Source organism: Panthera uncia, assembly GCF_023721935.1.
Source record: "Panthera uncia isolate 11264 chromosome A3 unlocalized genomic scaffold, Puncia_PCG_1.0 HiC_scaffold_12, whole genome shotgun sequence".
Taxonomy (NCBI): Eukaryota; Metazoa; Chordata; class Mammalia; order Carnivora; family Felidae; genus Panthera; species Panthera uncia.
The window spans coordinates 5,671,762-5,687,673 of NW_026057579.1; the positions used below are offsets into that span (position 1 = coordinate 5,671,762).

At 48.0% G+C, this 15,912-nt stretch overlaps 1 protein-coding gene across 2 annotated transcripts in view; it reads right to left on the minus strand.

Annotated features, from left to right (window-relative positions):
* Nucleotides 1-10,956: 10,956 nt before the first annotated feature.
* Nucleotides 10,957-15,912, minus strand: part of NCAPH (non-SMC condensin I complex subunit H) — a 33,348-nt gene continuing 28,392 nt past the window's right edge. For both annotated transcript variants that reach the window (XM_049652207.1, XM_049652206.1), the window contains exons 16-18: nucleotides 15,107-15,198; nucleotides 14,694-14,769; nucleotides 10,957-11,483 (exon numbers count right to left, since the gene is read on the minus strand). In XM_049652207.1, coding sequence (XP_049508164.1) covers nucleotides 11,424-11,483; nucleotides 14,694-14,769; nucleotides 15,107-15,198 — 228 coding nt within the window. In that variant the 3' untranslated portion in view covers nucleotides 10,957-11,423. The remainder of the gene's footprint in view (nucleotides 11,484-14,693; nucleotides 14,770-15,106; nucleotides 15,199-15,912) is intronic.

Below are 15,912 nucleotides of genomic sequence, written 5' to 3' on the forward strand. Positions count from 1 at the left end.
GGTCGCGCGCCGGAAGTATGGGTGGGGCGTGTCTCCGGAGAGAGTGTGTCGCTCACCCGCGCGGCCTTCTGGGCGTGGCCGGAGCAATCGGGGCGGCGAATCCCGGTACCCCTAGACTCCGGTTCCAGCCACCCCTTGGGACTTAAGACACCCCCCCCCCCGCCCACCGTAGGCTTCCGGCCTCGGGCTGCTGCCTTCGGCCTCTTCACATCACCGCGAAACCTACACCTGCCTAACCCAAGAACTTTTCCACGCACTTCTTCCTGACTCTAGCCACTCTCTTGTAAGCCGTACTGGCAAGAAGGGCCTAATTAGCTCCTTTTCCGATTGAGGAAACTGAAGCACCCAGCGAACGGTTTAAGAGTGTGTGTCTGGTAAATTTCATATATTAAAAAATAAAAAAATAAAAAAAAAATAAAAAAAAAAAAGAGTGTGTGTCTGTGGCGTCTGGGTGGCTCAGTCGGTTAAGAGTCTGACTTCGGCTGAGGTCATGATCTCACAGCTCGTGAGTTCAAGCCCCGCGTCGGGCTCTGTGCTGACAGCTCGGAGCCTGGAGCCTGCTTCACATTCTGCGTCTCCCTCTCTCTCTGCTCCTCCCCTACTCACGCTCTGTCTCTCAATAATAAACGTTAAAAAAAAATTGTGTGTGTGCGCGTGCGTGTGAATTACTGGTATCTTCCCTTTGGATTTCAATTATGTTTTTAGCGATTGGAAGAATTGTCCCCCACCCATCCCACCTAAAACCCTTGCATGCCTACAAGACCCTCCTGGATCTGCTGGGGCCTTCTATTTGCTCCTAAATGCTTGTCTCATTCTTTTGCAGAGCCCAAGGAACGTTGTGAAGGTAGCTGCCCTTTTGGTAGGAACAGCTCCTTGAAGTCAGTGACTTAATTCCTTCCTCAAGGGCAAAGCCCCAGGGCCAGGAGGCACTCCTGCCTTCCTACCCACAATGAACCAGTTCTCGCCTGTGGAATGGCAACTAATAACTGAATGGTTATCTCACTTAGAGTCTGTTTGCTTTTGAAAGAGAAATGAAAGGGAAGATGGGTATTAAGCAAAAGGCATTCATCCTCTATAGCAGTCTCCTGGGCCAAATTTGCCCTGCAGGGGTATTTTGTTTGGCTCTCTGTTGGCTCCTTACTTAAAAATTGGGATAGTTCACGAAAAATCTGGGTTTTTAACATCGATGGAGAAATCAGAATACTGGCCACATGAGACCCACATTCCTACATGGCCTGCATGCCCAGTGCTAGTCAGCAACTTGCTGTCCTTAGAGGATACGCATGCCCCCCCTGCTCTGCATGTAGCTTGCAGCTCTGCCCACGTTTTTGTTTGTCTAACTTCCAGGGGACAGTCAAGTCCTTGCTGCAGCTCTGCTCCTCAGTGGCATTGTGACTTTGAGGTAGCTACCTGGTCTGTCTGGGTGAGCCTCATTTTGTCATCTTTAAAATTGAGGCAATTAAACTTTCTTCATATGAGTGTTGTGATTAAATCAGGTAGTGTGGTTTTTTTTGTTTGTTTTTTTAATTTTTTTAACGTTTATTTATTTTTGAGACAGAGAGAGACAGAGCATGAACGGGGAGGGTCAGAGAGAGGGAGACACAGAATCTGAAACAGGCTCCAGGCTCTGAGCTGTCCGCACAGAGCCCGACGCGGGGCTTGAACTCACGGACTGCGAGATCATGACCTGAGCCGAAGTCGGCCGCTTAACCGACTGAGCCACCCAGGCGCCCCAATCAGGTAGTGTGTTTAAAAGCACCAGTGAATGTATCAAGGTGAGGGCTTACTGAAGGTTATTTAAATCTGAATCCTGAAGACTGACTTTTGTTCTATGGCCATCCTGTGGGTCACCCACCTGACACAAAAGAAGCTGCTATTTCAAGGATTCTGCTTTGCATTTTTTAAGTTTTTATTTATTTTGAGAGACAGAGTGAGCAGGGGAGAGGCAGAGAGAGAGAAGGAGAGAGAGAATCCCAAGCAGGTTCCACACCATCCTCAAGAAGCCTGATGCGGGGCTTGAACTCATGAACCGTGAGATCATGACCTGGGCCAAAACCAAGAGTTAGACGCTTAATGGACTGAGCCACCCAGGTGCCCCTCAGTGAAGGTGTTTGTTTGTTTGTTTGTTTTAACATTTATTTGAGTGTGTGTATGTGTGTGTGTGATTGGGGGAGGGGCAGAGAGAAAGAGACACAATCTGAAGCAAGCTCCAGGCTCTGAGTTGTCAGCACAGAGCCCAACGTAGGGCTCAAACTCACCTACTGCGAGATCATGACCTGAGCCGAAGTCGGACACTCAACCAATTGAGCCACCCAGGCACCCCTCAGTGAAGGTGTTTTTTTAAAAAAATTTTTAGGGGCGCCTGGGTGGCTCAGTTGGTTAAGCGTCCGACTTCAGCTCAGGTCGTGATCTCACGGCTAGTGAGTTCGAGCCCCACGTCGGGCTCTGTGCTGACAGCTCAGAGCCTGGAGCCTGTTTCAGATTCTGTGTCTCCCTCTCTCTCTCTCTCTGGCCCTCCCCCGTTCATGCTCTGTCTCTCTCTGTCTCAAAAGTAAATAAACGTTAAAAAAAAAATTTTTTTTAACAGGATTATCCCCAGGAAGCTGAAGGACCCAGGAGCACCCTGACATGCACAGACCCTTGTGGGGGATGTTCGTTACCAAATTGGGCTCAGCTTTAACTGTCTTCCAGTCTATATGTGCCCCACTGTGCTGCCTCTCTGCAGAGATTCAGAATTCACTACTCCCTAGCGCCAGGCCTGGACACGGGGTTACCCAGGCTCCTGGGCCCTGCATTTCTGTACCTTAAGATCCATTATTTCATTTAGTTAACCTCTCAAATATTACATGTGCGCTAAACTTTGTGAGCACTGTTAGGGACTCAGAGAAAAATGATGCAGTTAGAACCTTTGAGAAGTTACATAGTCTTGCAGGACAAAGGAAATGTACCGGTAACTGCAATTAAAAAGCCTAGCGTAAGGTACCAGAAAAGGAAAAGTCCATATGCTCCCATACCTCCTCACCTTTCCCCCCCTTAACTAAAGCCCCCTCAACACTGCCTCCTGTCAGACAGTCTCTCCTTTGCTCTCCTGCCCACTGCTCCCTTGCAGTGTATCCAATAAACTTCCATTTCAGAAGAAAAAAAGAAAAAAGGAAAAAAAAAAAAAAACTGACTGCAGTCAGTGTCACAAGGGGGCGTTGTGAGAAATCAGAGAAGTCCCTTCTGATTGGAGAGAATGAGCGAGAATTTGCAGCTGTAAAGGACCGCTAGGATTTCAGTAGAGGCAGGGAGTGGGGGAGATTTCAAGGGCATACAGAAGCAGCAAAAGTAGGAAGGTAGGAAGACAGGGATATATTCTAGGAACTGTTAAGAACAATTCCGATGAATGAAGTCCAAATGTGAGGAATGAAACAGTGTAATAAGTTGGATAGATATAATGCAGAATCTCTTGAAAAAATAATGCCATTGTAAAGAGCTTTTTCTTTATTCTTGGAGACAATAGGAAGCCATACAGATTTCTGGTTCGGGAGGGTTAAGTTTGTTTTTACATCTGTATAGCAGGTGTTTGATTAGAGAGACTAACATTTAGATTAAGCAAAAAAAAAACAAAACAAAACAAAAAAAAAAAAACAACCAAAAAAACAAAAAAAACCCTACCGTGTATCATGTGGCAAGCACTCGTAAAGTGCCACTTTAGCATACGTGGTCTCATTTAATCCCCATACAGCCCTATTAGATATATTTATTTCCCCCATTTTACCAATGAAGAAATCGAGGCCCAGGGAAGATAACTGACTTGCCTGGCCTCACCTGCCTCAAAGCCAGCCTGTCTCATTCCAGATCCTCTGCACAGGGGCTTCCTCACAGAGCTGGGTATGAGGAAGGTCATTCTCACAGTACTAGGCAATGTGTAGGTGGGAGAGTGGGATGTAGGGGATACAAGAGACAGGGAGTAGAGCTGGGAGGCCATCGAAGAAGGCAGAGCAAGAGGTTAGGTGTGCCTGATGGGGGTTCCACCGGCAGGGGTAATGAAACGTTAGAAATGCGAGTGAAATTCAAAGGCACTTGGTGATTGGTGTATCCAGGAGGCTGTTAGGTTGCCTGAACTCTTGGGTTGGGAAAGAGGAGTGCTGAGTTGCCCAAAAGCTCCCGGTAACTTGCGTATTAGGTAGTGAAATGCCTCCTGACCCAGGATTGAACATTCACATTATAGGGTTTGAGTGAGGCTAAATTAAACGACTCCAGTAAACACAGTGTCCTATGTGGAGAAGGGATTCAGTAAATCCCGTGTGCCTAGAACAGTAACCCAGTAACGCACACTTTTGAACTACTCCATTCATTCACTTCTTCATTCAGCAAAATTTTGTGTCCTATGTGCCATTCACCACGCTAGGTTCCAGGGCTGTATCAGCAACAAGTCAGATATTATATGCACGTGCACGTAAGATTTAACCATGTAGTGACATAATTTATTTTCTAATTAATTTATCTGGTGTATGTTTCTCAACGGGATCAGCTGCCTTTCCAGGTCTTCACCTTAGGAAGCAATGCCCTGGCATTAACCAAGAGGCAGTCTGATGTGGTGATTAAAAGCATGGACTCTTGTGTCAGACTGCTGGGGTTCAAATCCCAGCATCCCCCCTTACCAGCTGTGCAATCTTAGGCATCACTTGTGGAACGGAGATCGTCTTACCTACCGTAGGCTTGCTGGGCACCTAGAACTCCACCAGGAAGTAGAAAGGATCAAGTGTTGTCCAACACAGCTGCATTTCTCAAAAGCATTTATGAAGTACTTTGTGTTTGGAGGCAGTTTGTGACTCGAACACAGGCGAATGGTCTCATTTTTTTTTTTTTTTTTGTCATATCCTCGCTTTACTATAAATGGTCTTACCTGATGGCCCTGCCACACAGCTAACTTGGTTCCGAATGACTGTTGGCTCTTTCCTAGACTCTACCCCCCCACCCCACATAGAAGATAACAGTTTGCCAGGATCAGGTGCATCCAGTAGCACAGTTGTAGGTTGGGTGGCCGTGCCAGAATGTTCTGTGTTTGGGGCCACATTGTCAGGTGACTTATTTGCAGGGCTTCCTGAGAACTCATGTGATGCACAGGTTGCTTGTTCAGAAATGAAATGGTGTCCTAACTATATATAAACATAGGCAGTCGTCATATGTCAAGGCGTGGCTCATACTGGTTCTGTGATGGAACCATTCCTAATGAGGCGGCCGGTGGCCTGCAGTTTTGAGGACTGGCTTCTGCCACAGATGGAGGACAGACTCGTGTAGCAAAGCTGACTCTCCTGCTTGTACTGGGCAGTACCTCTGCTAGGCTTTCCCTTCCCTTCCCTACCATCCCATTCCCTCCAATTCCCATTGCAGAGCAGAAGTTTCTTTTAAAAGAAAGCACGGGGAGGCCTGGCTGGCTCAGTCAGAAGGGCACGCAGCTCTTGATCTCAGGGTTGTGAATCCAAGCCCCACGCCGGGTGTAGAGATTACTTACATAAACTTAAAAATGAATGAATGAAAAAAAAATGAATGAATGAATGAATGAATAAATGAGAGGGATAAAGGGAGACACAGAACATACCTGCACTGCATGTTGCTGCATTCTTGCCCATCTTCCTCTCTGGGCCCTGATTTTCTTTCATCTTGGCAGCTCTAAGTCCGTGCCCATTAATCTCTCCAAGCCCCGGACTGCTGGTTGGGACGAAAGCCAGATCCCAAGCCCCAGTCACTTTTTCCTGAAGCACCATGGCCTTCAGCACGGACGCAGTACTTGCCAGGCGCTTGTGACTGGGCCCAGGATGAGGAGGATCGCCAAGTGCAAGCTCTTCCCAGGGACAGACACCAGCAGCGGAGGGCAGGCTGAGTGAAGAAGGCTTGGAATGCTGATTCCTGCCAGAGACCCATGTGCCGAGGAGATGGGCAACGAAAGCATACCAGTGTGCCCCATCACACTGGTACCTCAGAAGCCACTTGGGGCTCCTCTCCACGTGCTCCTCTCCCCCTCTCTCCACCAGAGGTAAACCCTTCCCTGACTTTTATATTAGCCATTCTCTTGCTTTTCTTCGTAGTCTTACTAGTTACGTAGGATCTCTAAACAACGTATTGCTCAGTTTTAAGAAAATGAGTAGCAAACACCATACCCCACTGTGCAAAGAAAGGGCAATCTGGTCCCAATAGATGGAGACATCAGAAGGTCAAAGCAGAATGTCTGCATCAGAGGCTGGCCTCGACTCCCCTGAGCATCTATGGGGCCACACCAGGCAGTGAGTGGGCGAGGCCACAAAGGAGGCCTGGAAGCACGGGGTTCAGGACACTTGGGCACCTAGCAGGGTCTTGGTGTGGACCAGTACAGCTTCTTGGAAAGGGGTACGTGTGAGGGTTGTTCTGTTGTCTTTTAAACATCGTATGACCCATGGGGTGCCTGGGTGGCTCCATCGGTTGGGCGACCGACTTTGGCTCAGGTCATGATCTCACCGTTCGTGAGTTCGAGCCCCGCGTCGGGCTCTGTGCTGACAGCTCAGAGCCTGGAGCCCGCTTTGGATTCTGTGTCTCCCTCTCTCTCTGCCCCTCCCTTGCTCATTCTCTGTCTCTCTGGCTCAAAAAAAATAAAAATAAATTATTTAAAAAAAAAAAAAAAGATTTTCTCTGTTCTTTCTGGGCCCCCAAATTGTCATATGTGGGACCTACCTGGTGACCCTCCTAAGTCCTCTCCATTCTTTTCCAGCCGTTGGCATTTTTACTCCAATTCGGGGACATTGCTTCTTTTTTATCCTTCAGTCTCAGTAGCACCTGCCACACCACACACCCCTCACTCCGCATCCCTGCTCCCCTTGTCAGCCTGGAACACCTGTGGCAGGTCTCAACCCTTCAAGGCAGACGGCCGCCACCTCTTCCTCAAGGCCTCCCTGGGCTTCACCTTCAGGGTCAGTTGAACATTTACCAGTATCTCACCGAAATAGGTGAACAAATATAAATAAAGCCTATTTCAAAGAGAAGCATGAAGAAAGGATTCTAGAATCCTTAGAGATGAGACCTACCCTGTGCCAGCTCTGAGGTAATCATCCTGATGAAGTCCGGGGGTGACAGTGGGGTGATCCGGAGCCGACGGCCAAGAAAGAATTCTCGAAGACATCTTTGGTGCAAAGAGGCGACTTTATTAAAGCACAGGGACAGGACCTACGGGCAGGAAGAGCTGCATGGGGTTGTGATGGATAACTCATTATATACCCTCAGGTTGGGAGGGGGTCAGGGATAGAGTAAGTCTCTAAGGTATTTGGGAAGCAAGGTTTCCAGGACCTTGAGGGGCTAGCTGTTGCTAGGGAAACACCATTTATTACCTTTTAGTAAAACCTCAGGCATAAGACCCTTCAGATGTATATGGGGGGGCCATAAGCTTGGAGTATGATTGCCAGCATATATCTTGGGGCAGTTGAGATAAAGGAAGTAAGACTTAACAGGATCCTCAAGGTTGGGATAATGTTAAGCCAAGGTTCTCTTTTGCCCCTAGCATAGTGTCATCATCGAGGCAGCTGAGTTCCTAGAGAAGGTCACTCTGCTGGTCCTAAGGACTTGTCAGTGGGCTACAGGCAGTAAGGAAATTTAATTTTACATTTGCCTTAGTTTCCCACATCATCATGGCAAGCGCTTAAACCCCATTCCTTTGTTCTTGGGTAACCAGGCGTGTCCGAGGACTATCACACACATTCCACCTGTGATGGGGGTGCTGTTAGCTTGTATTTTGCCCTCAGCTTGCCCCCCACGCTCCCTCATCAATCCCTCAGCTCCAATCCACCCTCTATTCTGTGCCACTCTGCAAGCCCCATTTCTGCTTTGCCAGCCACTCCCAGCCAGGTTATGCCAACGGGAGGCACTTGAATGAGACTGCAGGGCTGGAGAAAAAAGGACTCGCTCCTTCCTGTCCGCTTCCTGATCCTGTGAGCATCACCCAGCGGTGCTTCCTCATGTCAGTAGCGGCCCACCGATCTTCCAGCACCCAGCATCAGCTTCGCCTTGTCCCCCTTAGACACCATCGTTAGCTGGGCAGCACCCTTCCTCAGGGGCCAGTTTCTGCTCCGCAGAGCCCTCTTCGAAGTTTTCCTTTGGTCCTTTTGTTTTCCCAGCCCTGGGGCCACTGTTTGCTTCTAGCAATTGCTACTTTAGATGCCCTATATACCTAGCAAACAGTTCTTTATAGTAAGTTCTTTATTCATGTTCTAGGTTTCTGTCTCCTGACTAGATCCTGTTACAACTCCCATCTTTATTTTACAGAAACTGTATTTTACAGGAGGGGACTGCAACCCAGAGGGACACTTTTAAGGCAATATCCTGAATTCAGTGTGGGACTGCAACCCAGAGGCAACCCAGATATTTAAGGCAATATCCTGAATTCAGTGTTCTTATTCATCTGTAAGAAGAGGGGATGGTTTCCCAAATGGGGCTTCCATTTTGGCAAAGGAGTAGTTCTCGCGTATTTTTGCCCAGGACACCCCCACTGGTGAGGCTGAGCATTTCAGCCTCGGTGGCTTCATCTGTCTTTTCCACACTGGCTGCATTTCCTCCTGCCACAGGGGGAATCTCCTCCATTGTTTTTGTGTTCTGATCGCACCTTCAGCAGGAAGAGGGAGGGCATTCTGATGCCTTAGTGTTTCCTTCCAGGGAATGGCCTCCTTCTCCTCCTCTGATTCTGCAGGATTTTTAATTCCTAAGGAACTGTGACCAGATCTCACTTTGGAAAACCCGGTTGTAAATGAACTCCACTCATCCTTATCCAGGAAAAACAATCTCTAATGTTAGGGAAACGATTTCTGTTATGAAAAAGTACTCTGCGCTCGGACTCGGAAGATCTGGAACAGCTTGCTCCCAGAGCCTCCTGACAAGCAGGGAAAATTGGGAAACCGTTCTATTTCCTTCCTGGGGAAGTAAAAAAAAAAATATCTTGTTTAGCAGAGCTCCAGAAGGAAACTTTCCGTTCAGGCATCCCCAAAGGACAGAGGAAGTTTATCTTCATTGGAAAGGCGACCCCCCCCCCCCCCCCCCCCCCCCCCCCGCCGCAGCTCCTCATAGTCTGAATTATCATTGCAGAGAGGGTGCAAGGACATCATAAGCAAGAAGAGACACTTAATCCAGAATGAACAGTGTTAAGATATCAACCCACTGAGAGAGGTACTGAGAGAGGTACCACGTGGCCTATGACAGACACAAATGCAGTACTGTCCCATTTAACCTGACAAAGGTTTTTCCTCTGATTTGAGACTTTGTGCATATGGAAATCTTACAAAGGCATGCAAATGAAATCGCCTTTTCCTTCAGATTTATTTATTTATTTATTTATTTTTATTTTTATTTTTTTTGAGAGAGAGGCCCTATGAGTGAGGAAGGGGCAAGGAGAGAGGGAGACGCAGAATCCAAAGTAAGCTCCAGGCTCCGAGCTGCCAGCACAGAGCCCAACGCGGGGCTCGAACCCACGAACCGCAAGATCATGACCTGAGCCAAAGTAGGACGCTGAGCCACCCAGGCACCCCATGTCATAAATCATTTTTATTAAAAAAAAATTTTTTTTAACATTTATTTTTGAGACAGAGAGAGACAGAGCATGAATGGGGGAGGGGCAGAGAGAGAGGGAGACACAGAATCGGAAGCAGGCTCCAGGCTCTGAGCCATCAGCCCAGAGCCCGACACAGGGCTCGAACTCATGGACCGCGCGATCGTGACCTGAGCTGAAGTCGGACGCTCAACCAACTGAGCCACCCAGGCGCCCCTTTAAAAAATTTTTTTTTTTAACATTTATTTATTTTTGAGACAGAGAGAGACAGAGCATGAATGGGGGAGGGGCAGAGAGAGAGGGTAAATCATTTTTATCAAAAAGAATAAAATGTGATCAACTCAGCACTGTTGGAAGAATCCGAGGCAGCTTGGTGACTGGAGCCCAGAGGAGCACTTTGCTTCTCTAGTCAGCTATGAGCAGTGCATGTGGTACACCTGATGTGCAGATGAACAAACACAGGCTCTTCCTTGCTTTACTGAACAGAATCATCCCTGGGAAACAGGACTAGAGAGGAGTGTACGGGCTTGGCTGGTTGCGCTCCCAGGAGTAAGAGCAGAGCAGGAGAGGCAGCGCTCACCTGGCAGGGGAAAGGCGTGGGGGGCTTCAGCCCCAGCAGGACAGGGATCCTCACTCAGCATCACCGCCTTTTCCTCTAACGCACGTTCACAAGTCTACCCTCTCAATGTGGCAGAACAGGTAACATTCTTTGGACACGATCGGGGAAGCACGTTCTGGGGTGTGTTTTGTGTGGTTTTTGGCTTAGAAATAAGTTCTTTATTATCAAGAGCTATTGCCAGTCAAATACCTCACTGCTTCTGATCTAACATCCAAGATCTCTATTTACCCAGTGAGTGGTGACAGGGTGCTCTGATAGACGGAGGACCTGCCAAGGAGAGAATTACTTGGATCAATGTCTACAGGCAGAGCCTGTGATCTGAGCAGCATATAGTGCCAGTGGCTAAGAACAGACTCTTAAGAAGCACATTAGTTCAAGATCAGTCTCTGACAGCTGTCTGCCCTTAGGCAGGTTCCTTTACCTTCAAGTACCTATTTCTCCTCTGTAAGATGTGAGTGATGAAACTATGTTCCTCACAGAGGTGCTAAGAAGGCTGAGTGAAGTAATCCACAGGAGGTAGCCGCTTAAACAAAGGTTAGCAATTTTTACCACCATCACCCTCCAGCAGAATTCATAGGCCCAATGGACCCAATCTGGAAATCTGAACCTCCAGCCAGTGGTTTCTTTCTCCTCTACTGTTACAAGACCAATCAATCTTCTCAGCCCTTAAGTGTTTCCTGCCTTTACTGACACACAGGTACCTCATCAAGCTAACAAGACTGCAACCCTCTTAAGGGAAAGCACCAGCTCTAAAACTTATCCAGAAGATAGTCAAATATTTTGTCAAGCATATGATTCAGAATGATTTTATTTAAGCAGACATAACATATATACATTTGTAAGTGCACAGACGATGTATTTTATGTACATGGCTTAGACAGCTGTTTAAAGACAACCAGTGCCTACTGGGAAATAATTTTCTACAAAAGTGTGGAAAAAACCAAAGATCAACTGAGGAGGCAAAAACTAGACATGAATTCAAAACATGGATATAGGTTTTCATAATCAAGAGCAGTGCCCTCACCATCTCCTCCCTGTGGTCACCACAGGGCAGGAAACTTTAATCAAAGAGCTTCAGGGTGCTGGTTCCCAGACCGTGAGGAAGAGAAGGGAAGAGCAACAGATAAAAAACCCGGCACTTTGGTAGTGGGCTACAGCCTGGCCACAGGCCTGCCGCACTTGCAGCACCCAGAGTGGGGACGTCCTGGTCACCGAAGAAGCGATGAGCCCCTTTCTGCCAACTCTTCTCGGGCAAACTCAATCCCCTTGCCTCACAAGAATGTCGGAAAGGTCCTCAGTTCCTTCCAGCTTTAGATTCTGAAGGAAGATCAAACACATGAACAGATTCTAATCTAGGTACAAGGGTGGTGACTACAAAGAATGAACTTAGTCCCATGATTGTAAGAAAATTATGTTATAGCAAATATCATTTGCATAATAAAGCTAATTGCAAATCCTTGCCAACTGCAGGGGGAAAAAAGGCAAAAAGAAAGACTTCCTGGTGCTGGTTGCTGCAACAACCTCTCTCTGTAACGGGCCCAAGAGCTAAGCTATTTGCTCTGGAAGGAACGAAAAGTGGATGGGAAGCCACCAGGAGACACAACACATGCTTGTTAACCCTGTCCATGTGCGGCCTTGTCCAGGCCCTCCCCCTCCCTGCCCCATAACCTCATCCCTGAGGACGGCCGTGACAGCCCCCTCGCTCCATCTGCTCAGGCCTTTCCCTACCTCTCAGCTCTTCCCCCACCTAACACTCCCACTCTCCCACCCCATGAATTCCCCACCAATCCCAGGCACTTGTTTCCTTTAGGACCAAACAATTGCCAGAGGCCTGTCTTTCCTAAGCTCACCACAAGCATACCTCCCCTCACTTGGCACTGGAGGCAGGCACGATGTGCTGGCACTCAGCAACCACACCACCCTTTCTGGTACACCTTCCTGTACTGCTAACGATGGAAAGCTGAAATCATACCCCCCTGAAGTGTGACTTCTACGACTCAGGTTCCAGAAGCGGTTCAGGTTTGGCTAATCAGTCACACCATATTGGCACTCAGGCCCACAGAGGTAGAGGAGACCCTGCGTCCACCACTGCACCCCACGCCCCGTCGCACTTCTCAGGGGAGCTCATTCCCAGAGTGGCTGATGAAGAGTCCAGATGGGAGTGAAAGACGGGGAGAAAGAAGGCCACAAGAGAGTCATGTTCTGGTATTAAGCGTTGTGAAATTTCTCTTGGTGGTTCTAAACTGAGTTACCACACACCCCTGCAGACTATCATGGTAACTGACAGGGTCAATGTTACAGTCAAATCTTCTCAAACAGCCCAAAGCCAAGACCCAGCAATGGCCTCCCTCAGCGCTTAGCCCAAGGGTTTCTGGTCTGGTGCCATCTCCCCATCCTTTAAATGCTGAGCGCTCTGGGCCCCTAAAGACACACTGGATCACAGCACAACAACCCTGGCCCTGCTGTTGGGGGAAGCAGCGCAGTGCTGGAGCCAGAGCATTATGTGCCTCAGTGAGGCCACAGAATCACCGATGCTTTTTAGCAGGGTTTCCTCGGACCGGTCTATTTCGGAACCAGATGTAGACCATACAGCCGCTCTCTCACAGGGAAGAGGCAGGCTTCCGCAGAGACACACAGCCCAGGGCAACACCGATTCTCAGACTGGTGCAATTGAGTGAAATCAGTAACATTCTCAATTTGGACTCAAGATGAGGGTTTCTGAGCTTTGGGGGCACCCTGTGCTTTAGGAGCCTGTATGTGCTAGGAGAACACACCCAGAGGGAGAGTTCACCAGCACCTACGTCCGTAAAGATGGTGTGAGGTTCCAGGCCTCCCCCAGAACAGCTTTACAGTCACACTTCTGAATGTCAGACAGATGGATGGCTTGTGTGCCCTCCTCTTCAGATGGGGAATCCTCCTCAGAGCCATTTGTGGATTTCTTGTCAGGATGATAATATCTTTTTGTTTTTTTTTTTTCCTCCTAGTTATTCTTTCTTCATGTAGTTTGCTTCTGACATTGGATAAGTTGGAACATGTCAAGAATCACACGGAGCCATTCTCACTGCCATCTCCCACAACCACGGATGGGGCTGTGTGTCCCCTAGCCTTGTCTTCAGGACTTCTGAACAGGGCACATGATCTCTCCAGTCAGCCACTGCTGCTTACTACCTTTCACCCTGCAGCCATGTGAGTTCAATGTTCCTGGGTCAACAATCAACCACGGTGGCTCTAATGTATAAGCTCTTCCCGTCAGAAGCTAAGCTGGGTTGCTCTGTTCACGCCTCAGTAGTGAACGCCCGGGCCCAACAGTCAGCACCGTAGGTGCACACGCGCAACACCTGTCCTGGCTCACTGGCTCTTCCACATCTCTTCCCTGCCCAGCCTCAAAACCAGCTTCTGCCAAATGGACACTTTCTTCTTCTTCAGTGAGGTCATGAGCTTCGAAAGAGAAAAAGTGGTCCCTGACTCCCAGTGGGAGGTCCACGTGGATAGGCTGAAGGCTATCCTACACGGGTCATCCTGCAAGGGAACCTCTCGCCTTCGGGCCCAGCAGTCAGTCCAAGCAAGCCCAGAGCTGCGAAACAGCCGATCATTGCGTCATTTTAATTACGAGGCCAGAGGTCAGGCACTGGCACACAGGAAATCCTGGGTGCTTCTGCAACACCCCATTTTTGCTGGCATTCCAGTGCAATCTTATCGATCCTCTCAAACCACTCTTCAGTGTTCAGACAGGCGCCACACTCTCGGCTCTGGGGCAGGGTTCCGGTCTTGGAGGAGGTTAGAATCCACAGCTGTGGTGCACGATAGCAGCGAGACATGCCCAGCCCTAGTGATGCTCTACTTCAAGAGCCAAAGTCTACGTGAGGGACCGGCTGCCTAAGGACACAAAAGGATACAAAGGGTACAAAGCCTCACGCAGTGCCACTTGTTGGGGCTTGTTGCTGGCTGCCTCACCGGGCTGCCTCCTGGGTAGTTGCCACCACACTCTTGGGAAGATGGGTCCCTGCCCGCTCTTCTGGTGAATGTGCCACGACTGCTCAGTTCTGCTGGCTGGCGTGGCACACTGCGGAGCCTGGCATTGTTGGTGGTGCAGCCCTGCTGGCCATGGCCTCCATGTTCACTATCCTCTCCCTGCATCAATTTTCCTTTCATCCTCACCTGGCCCTCCATCCTCCACCACATCTCCATGTGTCTTGACTTTGGCACCAGCAGGATTTGCCCTTTAAAGCCTCCGACACCCAAAAATACAAAAGCACTTTATGCTTTAAAGTTGGGAACTGACAGATCACAATTCAGCACCTAAAAATTTCCCCAGTTGGGTCCTCCTCATTATTTTCATTGCTAATCACACCCAGTGGCCTTTTTCTAAGTCACTTCTAAGTGCATGGTTAATCCTCTGGGTTGAAAGTACTGCGTGAGTCACTGTATTTAAGATGTCCTATGAGGTTGCCCGTGAGAGATCTAATTAAGAGCTCAAACAGGTTGCGATGAACACAGAATACTCCCACGCTTACCAGATTTACCTACCTTTTCATTGGCTAAATGTAGGAGACAGGCAAAGGCCAGAGGTATAGAGAGGTTCTGAGCCATGAGGGGAGGCAAGCTATAAAACAAAGAGGCAAGTATTTAGCTGGGTCACTGCAGTTCTAGGAACAAAGGCTCTTTCATCAAGTATGAATACACATGTCCAGTGAACAAACTAAGCAGAAACAAAGAAATATTTCAGATGCATCTTATAAGCAGGTTCTTCTAGTTTCTCATTTGGAAATAAAATATCACTTGTCCCATTCCAGTCAATGGTGCAGAAAAATGCCTTTTTAAAAGTTGGTCTCTATTAACTCATTTCACAATGCAAAGAAGACATGGAAAAACTGCCCCAAGTATTAAAAGAGCAGAGCGTGTGCAGAGGGTCTGTCAGCCCTGCGGTCACTGGCACGCACCTCTTCTGCAGATCCTTTGTGAGCCTGCTGAGCATCTTCTCATCAGCCACCTTTCCCATGTCCCCTTCTTTTCCAGTTTCACTGTGGTTTGTCTAACAGAAGAAGGATATTGACAACTCCGATATGTAGGACCAGTTCACTTTCGAGAAAGCAACATAAACCTAAAGATTGTATCTCCAAAAAGTCTACATCTGAATGAAACCACATTTTCTAAGTTACATCTTAAAGAAAAGGGACCCATAAGGGGACTCCATTCCTTAGCCCTGCACCAGGACACTGACTACCAAGTGATGGTAAATGTTGATGTCAATGCCAGTGTAATCCCAGTAAAGGAAAAATTGCAAAAAGTCTTCTAGTTTTCTCTGAGGAAAAAAATACAAAACAACAAAAGCCATGATCATTTATAGTTTCAACTGGCCTAACGCAGCCAAGGGCAGCACAGAATCCATAATCCATACGGCAAGCAGTTATCAAAGGATGTCATGTCTCGTATTTGTGTTACAATAATTCAGAATGTGTACATGGTGGGTGGGATGGGGAGGCAGGACAGGATGGGTGACAGTATACATAAAACAGTGATAGTTATCAGAAGTAGGTGTTCACTATACTATTCTCTCTCTACTAATATGTTTGAGTATTTTCGTGATAAAAGACTTTTTAAAAAAGGATAAATTCTTAGTTAACCATAATCCCTGGAGTAGAGGGTATTCTAAGTTGTTTAAATTCAAAGTTTGGGGTGCCTGAGTGGCGCAGTCAGTTGAGTGTCCAACTCAATTTTGGCTCAGGTCATGATCCCAGGGTTGTGG